The 12,405-nt window shown below is 40.3% G+C and overlaps 1 protein-coding gene across 1 annotated transcript in view; it reads right to left on the bottom strand.

The window, feature by feature from the left end:
- The window catches only part of ECT2L (epithelial cell transforming 2 like), an 80,657-nt gene that overhangs the window by 26,762 nt on the left and 41,490 nt on the right, over positions 1-12,405 (bottom strand). Inside the window, 4 exon segments of the mRNA XM_032215356.1 lie at positions 795-868; positions 2,991-3,138; positions 10,690-10,835; positions 10,837-10,902. Of these exon segments, the coding sequence (XP_032071247.1) occupies positions 795-868; positions 2,991-3,138; positions 10,690-10,835; positions 10,837-10,902 (434 nt within the window).

The raw sequence follows: 12,405 nt of genomic DNA, 5'->3' as shown, positions 1-12,405 counted from the left end.
TGTACAGACTGCTATGATCTGCATGCTGGATTACTCTATTTTACTTTGCAGTGAAGATTTCTCTAATGTCAATGCCACCATCATCACAACTTTAGAAGACCTCAGCACCAGATAGCAGATTGTTTAGCCAATAGGCCAAATTATCATGTCAGCTGCCTACCTATCATTTCCCTTCCTTCCTGGGTGTGAGACACTCCCAAAATATATTGTATCCAATGAAAGAAAAAGAATGAAGAAAGAAGAAGGTAGTGTTTACGTTAATTCATCTAAGAGCCAAAATCAGGAGTTAAAATAGTTTTTTGCCGACCAGAATATGAAATGGAAAGAAATTAGTACTGCTTCTGCTCCAACCTTCTATGCAACCATAGAATTTTTCCTTTCCACATATATGGAAGCAGATATACTGTATAAACTTGCCAATGAGAAGAGATTAGTGTGCTTTTTCTAGATGAAAAAAGAATGTATGGTACTAATGTTATCCTGTGAAGAAATGAGGCTGAAGGCCTGGCTGACAGAGCCAGACCAAGAAATTTCTGGGTCTTTGTGTATCTAGAACAACTTCATAGATTAATCCAGTTCCGGAGACATGTTTGGCAACATACTCCTGAAACAATTTTCTGAAAAGCATTATTTGGTAGAGCCTAACTTTGCTTTTTGCCTTATTTATTAGGAATCCCTCTTTAAATCTGAATCCAACCTCACAGAGGATATATTAAAACTTTAATAAAAAGACGTGTGCCAATTGTTTTGCTCCCAGGTTATGACAATCCTTATGTGAAATAAGGTTGGGTTACCTTCTCATGGTGGTAACCACAGTCCGATCATGTGTCTTCAAGAAAGCACGGAATACTGGAATAGTTTCTCGGCACTATGGAAACAAGAGGTTTGGATGATCATGATGACCAGATTATGTATGAAACAGGACAATTGTCTAATCTGGTCCAATCAGAGAGTTTTCAACAAGGAAAACATTGTAATTGCCAGTTTCTAAAGGTGCTGCATTAGAATCCTGAGCTATCTCTAAACTGAGCTTTCACAAATTGTAACATTATTCAGTCATGTGTTTAGAATATTACCCATCAAGGAAACTGGGTTATACTAAATCTCTCTTCAATGATGGTGGAGGGACAAAACCAAGGACTCAAATGAAGGCAAATCATATGGTGTATAAGTATGGATTAAATTCATAGTTTGGTTTTAATTCTGAGACCTTCACAAATAGGTCTCAGAACAAAAAATGAGAAATATTGAAGAATTTACTAATGGATACCAGGAAGAAATAAATTTCTAGTCAATCATACCTAATAACTTCAAATAGTTTTGAACTGCAGATAACAGAATATAAACTTATAAGATATTTTAATATACAATTACTACTAGTTAAAAGTTTTAAGCAACACATTCATGAATCTAACTAAGCTTGGGAAAAACGACAAGTCCACTCTTCTTTCACTCCCTCTGGAGACACTATCCATCTTTCCAGATATTGCATTGAAACCTGAAGCAGTGGGGAACTAGACACAAATGTCTTGTTTCTGTTACACTTCACTATTATTTTCCAGGAACTTATGGGCACCCCTCAGCTTTTCTAACACAGATATCATTTCACCTTGCCCCATTCTGTTAGCACTCTGTCTCAGCAAAACTCTTCACTTCTTTGGTCAGGCAGTTCATAAATGCTTTCTGTCTAAAGGATATATACCATGGTATTATGAGTGTTAATTAGAAGTCTGGTGTATCTGCTCAGGTCAAGATGTTTCATTAAAGAACGATTTCTTTCAACAATCAGCAAGACAAAGTCACATCAAACATGTGCTAAAAGTTGCTGAAGAGAGCTGCAGCAGAAAATGTATTCAGACTATTGCCTTAATGAAATTGCCAAAACATTTTGCCTTGTTTTCCTTTTAGAGTTTTCCACAACGATGTGCATCCCTCTATTTTGTATGATTACACTATTCTCCAACAATCTGTCCTAGATGCATTAGATTATAAAGCCCATCATTCCCAATTAACATAATGATAACTGAGGTTTAACAGTTATCTTTTCTAAGTTGTCTTGAGAAGTTAGGAATTCTCTGGGTGGGCAGATCAGATAAGAAAAAAAAATCCACTCCCACAAGCCATGATTTGCATGTAACTTTGTGCCAACTTGAAACTAGGCATTAAACTGTAATTTGAGCCCGAGTCTGTGGTTGTGTACGATTATGATTGGAAGAAACACATTTTATGTAATGAAAATACTGTAGATACCGTGAACTCAATGAACAGCCCAAACTAGGTTAAGGCCATCTGGTTCACAGACATGGATAATGATAAGGATAATACAATATTGATTATGCATCTGATACGGCAAGAATTGCTTTCCTTATATTTCCTTATTGTATAATTTGATATCCCATATATCAAAAATAAGCCAAGTGTCAATTCTGGAGATAAATCTGAAACAATCCTGTTAAAATTGTCCCTTCATCAATTGAAATTGTGTGGAATGGAAAAAAAACCACATAGTAACTGACTTAAACTAGATGGAGAGCACAACTATCTAAAAACAGAGAGATGGGCTACATAGTAAAATCAACTGAAATATCAAAATAGGTTATGAATGAGAAGACGGAAGCAATGTTAGTCCAGCAGATGGATGGAATTACAGGGAAAACACAAACAGTGATATCTGGTTAGAAATGAACAGATTAAAAAGAACAACTAAATAGCAAAAACCTTTTGCCATAATACATGCTGACCTCAAGGGAGAGGAATAGGAAAAATCCTCCAGGCACCTTCAAACCTATTTCTGGCTCCATTGAGATGAGGAGAATTCCAGTTAAACCTGTTGTATGCATGCTAGTCACAAACCAAAGGCTTCCATCACTGACACCATTTAAAAGTTGTTAAAAGGGAAATGCCCATCGTGCATTTTAAATGAATTAGCAAGAGTATGTTTAATAAAATAGACCTGTAGAGAATATCTTGAGAGATTGATGCATTCTTACCTTATCGATAGTTTTCAGAATCACTGCATAGTTGTTGAAAAAATTTGCATAGGTTTGAAACTGCTGGCCCAACTTAATGAATATGTCTCCTACGTTTTGGGCAGGGCTCCATGCATTAAGCCTTCGTGTTAACTCAGCTAAAAAACACCTGTAATTGAAACACACACAGAAGGGTGTTTCTATCTTTCTATCTGGTTGCAGACAAGTTGCAACAGCTGGAGATGACAACATTATATTTCTACATCTAAGGAGCCACCTCCCTCCCAGTTTGCAGGAGGCAAGACTTAAGGCTTACCTTAATGGGTCTGCCTCTACTCCAGTAGAAAGATCCCAGTAAGGCTACAGAAAACTATTAATCTGTGATATTAATTTATAGCAGGTAGGCTCAATATTCAGTTGGCCAACATTAAGATATTCTATTCTTAAAAATGGATAAATTCAGCACATACCCAAGTAGAAATCTGAGAAAGTGGTAGAATAGGATCTGTCCCTTGAAAAATAGTTGGCAGTTCAATGCATTTTTACTAAGAAGAATCCCCGGTATTGTTATTTCAGCCTGCCTTATACCAAGTGATTCCTCATATCTAGAATTACTACAGGTGATTATATATTAGAGCTATCCATACATACGTAAACAAGAAACTCAGCTTTGTAAACCTTTAGCAAATTTGATACTTTGCTTGACCCACATTTGTGGGGGGGGGGGGACATCTTTAAGCATTTAGGCAAAATTACCCGTGGGAAATTTTGTTACATCACCTGCATGAAGTGGAATGCTTGCTAATCCAGACTTGCCTGTAACAGTTGAGGTTCTATCAGCCAGCAGCACCTGGCTAACCTAACTAAGTCAGAGTCAGGCCTGAGTGCCAGAAGAGGAAACTAAGACATCCAAGGCTATTGCTATTGCTAAGGACTGTAGGCTAGATTTAGAAAAGGGTGGAGAGAGGAATCTTGGAAAAAAGGCAAAGTCTTATCAAGAATACTGTCAAGAATAATCTCTCTAGCTATTTATTTATCTCATTATCAAAACTGGGAGATTCTCTGCCAACCAATTTACAAAAGAGAGGAGACCTACTAAACTTTCTCAAATGTTTATCCTAAACATTATAATACATTGTGGCTTTGCACGCACTAGGGGAATCATAGTGGATTTTAAAAAATGTATTAGCGGTTCTGTGGGCGTGGCTTGGTGGGCATAGCAGGAGAAGGATACTATAAAATCTCCATTCTCTCCCCACTCCAGGGGAAGGTTATTGCAAAAATCCCCATTTCCTCCCAATCAGCTAGGACTCGGGAGGCAGATGGGGCAGGGCCAGTTAGAGGTGGTATTTACTGGTTCTCCTTAACTACTTAAACTACTTAAAACTACCTGAACTACTTAAAATTTCTGCTACCCACTTTTCCAGAACCTGTCAGAACTTGCTGAATACCACCTCTGATTTAAAACGAACCACCAAATCCAACCCGATCCTCAGTGCAGTAATCCAAATTAAAGTACCATGAATAGCTAGCTATCCTTAGTAAAGGGAGTTCACCATCTCCCTTACCGGTTCTAGTGTTGATATGCTGTTACCATTGGGATATTTATTCTACATTCAGATGGAATCCACTTTCCTATCTACATTCCAAGAAGATACAAATAGCATTTGATTTTTCTGAATTAACATCTTTATTTCATTTTCCTTTTCCTTTATACAATCACTTAAATACCGTGCAGTTAAAAAAAAGCAATAAACACAACTCATAACACTTCTAACCTTCATACACCCTTTCTTCTACCCCTCCAACTTTCATTTCTCCCCTCCAACAATCCCCTCTTCTACTTCCCCTCCCCCTCAGCCATTCCTTTCTCCCCTTCCCATCATCTCACCCTCCTTACATTCCCTTCTCACTCCCTCTTAATTCCTCCCTCTTCTTTCCCTCTACTCCTCACTTCGGTGTATTTTACTATTCATTGGTCTATTCGTTTTGTAATTTACACTAAAATTATAAGAAAAAAAAATTAAAGGAAAGGAAAAAAAATAAAGAAAAAAAAAAGCAACAGTATCCAAGTGCATTCATTGTTTTAAAAATTGAATCTATATTTCCACCCCCCCCCATGAACCCCCCTCCCAGACCTCCTTCCGACTTCCCAGATCCCCATTCCCGACATCGTTCCTTATCAAGCAAAGTCTGGAGTATATTGAAACCAAATAGATTAGAAGCTAAAAAAAATAAAAATAAAAAAATAAAAATAAAAAAAAAAGAAAGGGGAAAAAGACCCCCCCCCAAAAAAGAGAAATCAATAAACTCTCTACCTTAAGCTCAGCTTCCCATCATTATTAACACTTAAGCAATGTGCATCATTCCTAGTCTCAATTAATTTATTACTTGCAGGATTTCAAACTATGTTAAAACCAAGTGGGTTAATCGAATAAAATTCTACTCTAGCTAGGGACCTTATCTCTTTATCTAAATATGTATCCATTTCCAACCTTTAATATATCCCTTTTACCTCTTTCTCTATAAAGCAACTTAAACACCTCAAATATTTCTCTCGGTTTCTGTTCCAACTCCTCTCATCCTGCCTCTACCCGTGTCCATATATATATTTTATTATCATCCGTACACCTCCCCTATTTGCTCCGCCTTCCTTCAAGCTCCCTGAGTATATTCTTCCAAACATTATGTTCAAATAAAAATTACTATAAAAGTCAACTTACTTTCTGGCTCAAAATAAGCTCTAATTAAACCTTCACTACCCTCCCATCTGCGCCACCCTTCCCAATTCAATTCAACCTAAACCACAATCCGAAAGCATCACAATCTCCGCCTTCCTCACCCTAGAGAATAAAACATAAGCAGTTTATGTAAAAGTTCCAAGTTGTCCATCAAGTCTTTTTTTTTTTTAAGTCCCATACAATATAATTTCCGAGGCAATCAGCATCGTTTCTTACAGCCTTAATGTCTCTTGATCGGTATACCACTATGCCATTTTCTACAAGACATAGTCACAGAGTATTATTCAAGTTAAGATTAAGCAAATGTTTTGGAAGCATAACTAAATCCTTGTTCTCCGCTCTGCTGCCCTTCCGAAGGGGAAAAACGATAGCTCCCGCCTTGTAGTTGTGTGATTGGTTGTTTCTCTTGTACTTCTCCTTGTATTTGTCCAAGTCCAGGTAATTCAGGAAGTCCCGCCTTTAAAATCTTATGATAAAAGTCTCGGGCTTCACAAGCTGAGTTGAGGCGATGTTTCTGATCGTCAAGTGTGACTGTAATACCAAATGGCGCCCTCCCATCTGTACTGTATCTGATTATCTCTAAGTTCTTTAGTTAAAAAAGCATAGACTCTCCTGGCTTTTAACATCTGGGGTGGCACCTCTTTAAAAACGATCAAATCCTGTCCATCAATTCGCAGCCTGTTGTTATAGAACTCTTGTAGTATCGCGTTTCTGGATTCTTTTGTAGCAAAATATATAACCACATCTCTCGGAAGCTGTCTCTGTTTTGCTGTCCACGAATTATGGCGGTAAATTTTTTGGATCTGCCAATCAAAGTTGAGTCCCGGACCTCCCACCACACGACTGAAAGCCTCAAAAAAGGTCTGCTTCAAATTCTCCTGTTCGTTTTCACGCAATCCCCTAACTCTTATTGCAAACGCAGTCTTTTTATAATTTGTCATAACAAGTTGTCTCTCTGTCTTTCAACTTCCTGTTGCAACTTTCGATTTAGATGTCAGATTAAAATTGTCTTGTCCAAAAGTTCCAATTTATCCTCCATTCCTGCAATGTAATCTGTCATCACGGTTATAACTCCGATGGTATCCTCCCTTTGTTGGGCAATCTTGGCATCAATTTATCACATAGTTCCGAATAAATTGCATTATTTCCTCTCTAAATTCTCTGAGAGTTTCAAAAAGAAATTATTTCGTTAACAGATCTCCAGTAGGGGGCGTAGAAGGCAAAGACTGTGGCTTTATAGCGATTACTTGGATGTATTGTTAAGAAAACGCTTAGAATTTTTTGACTTGGGGAGCCATTATAAAAGAACAAAAGCGAACAAACAAAGTCTCTGCACACCTTGATTTGCAATAAAATACTTTGAGTAAACTTTGGCAATTAGTAAAGAGAAGTCTTCAGAAAACAGGGCTGATTAAGTATATCATTTGCGAAGGCTATAAAATCGCCATTTTGAAAAACAGTTAAACAAAGGGAGTTTTTGTAAGATTGAAGCTGGTATTTTAAATAATAATAACAAAAAAGGTTTCAGGAATGGTCGCTGCCACTGTTCCCTCTAAGGTGCGCGCCTGCAACGGCCGCGCACATAAAAAGAAATCCCCGCGCAGAGGTTTCTAACTGCCGCGCAGAGATTTCTACCAAGCAAACGTGGGAAGTCCTTTGCAGGCGGCTAGAACTGGCCGCCCGCAAAGGACCTCCCCCGACTTGTTTTGATGAGCCGCCAGTCCTCTTGCTTCTTCTCCTTCACCAGCAAAGCTCCCGCTGGCTTCCCGGCCCATGGCTTTGGCGTCTCTCCCTCCACGCGGAGCACCTGAGCTGGCTCCCGCGTTATCCCTCCCCCTTCCTCCTCTGCCGTGCTTTGGAGGCCGCGGGAGCTAATAGGAAAGCGGCCGAGGCCCTCTGCCGCTTCCTACTAGCTCCCGTGGCCTCAAAAGCACGGCAGAGGAGGAAGGGGGAGGGATAACGCGGGAGCCAGTTCACGTGCTCCGCGTGGAGGGAGAGACGCCAAAGCCATGGGCCGGGAAGCCAGCGGGAGCTTTGCTGGTGAAGGAGAAGAAGCAAGAGGACTGGCGGCTTTGAAATGCAACCCCTGCCTTGGTCCCGCCGGCCGCGGGATTTGATTCGGCGTAAGTGGGGGCCGAACACATGCTGAGCCGACTTTGCGCAGTGAGGCGGAGTAATTCAACCCCCCCCAAAGAACGTGTGTGTGTGTGTGTGTGTGTGTGTGTGTGGGGTGTGTGTGTGAGAGAGAGAGAGAGAGAGAGAGAGAGAGAGAGAGAGAGAGAGAGAATTGGATCAAAATTGGTGGCCAAAAGGAGTGGAGGGAGGGAGGGAAGGAAGGAAGGAAGCCCTCCCCTGTGAAAAAAAACTGAAGATGGAGCAGTGAATGAATAAACCATAAAAGCACAAAACGTTATGCGTAAGTAAGCTGAGGAGGAAGTTCTCAACTAGGAAGAAATATTAGAAAGAATATAAAAAGCTCAATATGCCAAAACACTTATTTTAGTCTTCATTTAATTACTTGTATTGTAGTCTGATGTAACATCTTTTTAAAGGTTAACGTTAGAAAAGATAGGGTACAAACTTAATAATAAAAAATGTACATTCATTTTGAAAAATAAATGCAATACTTGATTAATTTCATATCTTTATTTAAAATAGTTTTGGCATGGCATATGATTTTATTGACTCAGTTGGAAATGATGTGGATGTTGTATCTGACTCTGAGGTATATATATTCTTAAGTAACATAACATATAGCATATTGTCCAAACTTGCTAGACTATTTAATTGATCTTACTACTTTAAAGGGGGAGAGTTTCATGATAAAATTATTTTATTACATTTATGTTGCATTTATATATTACCTTTATTACATTATATTTCACATTATATATTTGTATTGTTATTTTAGTGTTTATTGTCAATTTTGATAGATATATATTGATATATCAATACTGATTTACTCATACTAAATAACAATTACTGCTATTATTTATCAGCATCAAATATTACAGTTTTTAATATTGAGTTAGTCGTATTTTAGAATAATAGGATTATCTTTTAATAGGATAATTGGCAAAATCTAATTCACATGTGATGGGTTGCATTCCAAGAATGTGAGAGGACAGGTTGCCTGCAAAATGCCAGGACCCAGGACCCTGTTGGTGCCATGTCCTCTCCTAGCCAGTCTAACAATGTAAAGCTGAGCAGAGAGCCTTTTTTTTTCCAGGGTGAGCGGAAAAGTATAGTGTTTGAGTGGCACTTTTCATGTCTGGCATTCATCGGGCTGAAACCTCGCTCGCAATTGGCGCTTGACGCTTGGAATGTTGCGCAAATGTCCAGCAGACGCGACAGCAGTTCAAACTGTGGCTCTCTTAGGTGCTCAGGCATGAAACTGTGCCGCTCACACACTGTACTTTTCCGCTCACACTGAAAAAAATTAGAGGGAACATTGGTCGCATGCCCGGACCGGTTTTAAATAGCTTAGATTTGTTCTGAGGGGGGAGGACGACCTGCCTTGAGCTGAAAAAAACAGCTGAGAAGATCTGGCTGGAGTAAAAAAAAAAAAAAGCTCAGCTTTGTGTTGAACCTCTTCTCCGTTCACAGCAAAAGACAAAAGGCTGTGAATTTCAAAGAGATTCTAACGACTGAGCTCCTCCCTGCCCTTCTTTCTGCCTAAAAGGGGAGATATCTATAGATCTTTTAGATATACAGACCAGAACTCTGAGGGGAGCTCCGTTGAGCCCCCGACGACAACAGACTCCTCCCCCGGAAGTCAATAGCATTTGATTTTGTCTTTTGCCACCCCTCCAGGGTATTGGAGAAGTGCTTTCATAACCACATAAAACCTACTTATTAAGCTAAGCAAACCATTAGAAAAGACATTTTGTGACGCAAGTGAAGATTCCTGTTTGAAGTGTTGAGGTAACATATCAAAGGTCAGTGGGGCTGCACTGATGGTTTGCTTCTTAGGTGTTCTCTTGACAGACACATTCCTACGGTGATGGGACCACTGGTGAAGGTGAGGTGCTTTTGTATGGTGATGACATGAGAAAGCCCAGCTGTACCAAGTTTCCAAAGAATAGGACTGCATTGGTACTACAAGAGTAGTACTTCACTGTACCAATGTGCTTTGCACCTGATCTCAGTTTCCAGTCTTCTAATCATTCTTCTTGAACTTCTCCATACCTATCCAAATTTTTCTGAATTATTCTTAAGGTGTTCAGAAATGGAGGCGCTCAGAAATGGAACCAGGGCTGAGGTTGGCTTGTACAGAAAACAGTGCCCCTACTACTTTCATTTGGAAATCGACCCAGTTGCTCCTGATCTGAAATGTCCAGCTTCCTATCCTGCTTTTCACTGAAACAACACTTGGAATCATATTCAATGTATACTCCTATTTATAACTCTTTAACAAAGCAGATTAGAAAGCAGTTAACTGTACTGGAACACAGAGAACCAGTTTGAGGTAGCAGTTAAGGCATTAGAAACTGGGAGACTGTAAGTTCAGGGGTGTAAAACGCACATCATCAACGGCAGCGTCATGCGACATATTGGCACTTTTTTCCCCTTCGCTAAACCGGGTGTGGGTGTGGCCAGCTCATGACACATCTGGGAGTTTGACAGCCCTGCTGTAGTTCTAGCTCTGCGTGAACCACAAAGCCAGGTGGATGATATTAGGTCCTTCCTCTTAATCCTAAAAAGAGGCAATGGCAAACCACTTCTGAAAAACTTGCCAAGAAAACTTGTCCAGGCAGTCACCAGGAGTCAACACTGACTGAAAAGTCTATCTGTCTGTCTGTCCATCCCTCCATCCAGATGAGAAAGAAGTTATGTCTACAGAAAATCTACTAGTCAGTTCAAATTATTATATTCCCAAACCCTTGAGTATTTATTAGTGCTGGGTTACTAGGGATTGCTTGTTTTATCTCTAAAAAGTTTTAATAGTGGAATGCTTCAAAGTAATCAATGTAATATACCTGTTTACTTGTAAAATGTCCAAGACATCAGAAAAGATGAGTGGAATACTTATATCACTTAAGATGGCCTGATGGGATGCCAATGCTGCTTTTAATGGTTTAACATAGACATCTTTCACAATTTCCAGAATGTGCACGTAGTTTTCTCTCACTCAAGAGAAGTTCTCTGGCAAAGCTTTGGCGCTTCTCTATCACATCTTGAGGTTCATCTATCTAAATTTCAAAGACAGAGACAACTTTTTTTTAATGTGCTTATTTTAACCATCTAAAGCCTGATGCTGTATTACTATCTGATTTCTGGCTATGCAACTTGGAAGCTTCTTTTCATATATCCAACCATAAGGAGATTAAAACATATTGCTTTTATTTCAAAAGCCTCTTTAGATTCAGCACTACATATGCTTACCTGGGATGAAACCTTATTGGGCTTTGCTTTTAAAATCAAAATATATAGTACTGCTCGTTACTTGTTCTCATAAGTAGACATCATACAGTTCATAGATTGGCACAACTGATCTGAAGATTTCAATATCCTCTTTTCACATTTACAGTAGGTATTTGCATGAGCTACTGAAATAAACTCAACTCAATGAAGCGGTGGACGTGATGAACCAGGGCCTTGAGGCCGTTAAGAGCTGGATGAGCGCTAACAAACTGGTACTCAACCCGGACAAGACCGAGTGGCTGTTGTGCTTCCCTCCCAATAATTTGGCTGACATTCCAACACTCAGGCTGGGGGGTCAAATTTTATACCCCTCAGACAGGGTCCGTAACTTAGGAGTCCTCCTGGATTCAAAGCTGACTTTCGACCATCAGCTGACGGCTGTGACCAGGGGGGCATTTGCCCAGGTTCGCCTGGTCCGACAGTTGCGGCCCTACCTGAACCGGGAGGCTCTCACAACAGTCACTCGAGCCCTTGTGATCTCTAGGCTGGAATACTGCAATGGGCTCTACATGGGGTTGCCCTTGAAGAGCATCCGGAGACTGCAGTTAGTCCAGAATGCAGCCGCGCGAGTGATAGTGGGCGCACCGCGGTTCGCCCACATTACAACCCATCCTCCGCGAGCTGCACTGGCTACCTGTCGGTCTCCGGGTGCGCTTCAGGGTACTGATGACCACCTTTAAAGCACTCCATGGTAGTGGATCTGGATATTTGAGAGACCGCCTTCTGCCGATTACCTCCCTCCGACCGATTAGATCACACAGGCTGGGCCTCCTCCGGATTCCATCCGCCAGTCAATGTCGACTGGCGACTACACGGAGGAGAGCCTTTTCTGTTGCAGCTCCGACCCTGTGGAACGATCTCCCCGTTGAGATTCGTACCCTCACCACCACCCAGACCTTCCGCACAGCCCTCAAGACCTGGCTCTCCCAGCAGGCCTGGGGATAGGTTCCAATTTACCCGCCCGAGTGCTGACTGTTGAATGCATGTTGTGGTTTTACTATTTTATTTTGGTCACTTATTGTTTGTCCCTTGTTGCTGCACACCCTTCCCTTATGATTGTAAGCCGCCCTGAGTCCCCTCAGGGAGAAGGGCGGCCTATAAGTCCTTAATAAATGAAATGAAATGAAAGGAAATGAATGAAATAACTTTGGCTTGCACGGCACTAGCTAAAATAGGCCACATCAATCATTACAGTTTCTATGCTGGAAACATATACATTATACATGAGTTCAATTTTATGAATTCTGAAGCAGAGAATTAGAGTGCAAATA

This window comes from Thamnophis elegans, chromosome 4 (assembly GCF_009769535.1).
Source record: "Thamnophis elegans isolate rThaEle1 chromosome 4, rThaEle1.pri, whole genome shotgun sequence".
Taxonomy (NCBI): domain Eukaryota; kingdom Metazoa; phylum Chordata; class Lepidosauria; order Squamata; family Colubridae; genus Thamnophis; species Thamnophis elegans.
Note: the sequence above shows the minus strand (reverse complement) of the source record. Positions and strands in the feature narration are given on the sequence as shown.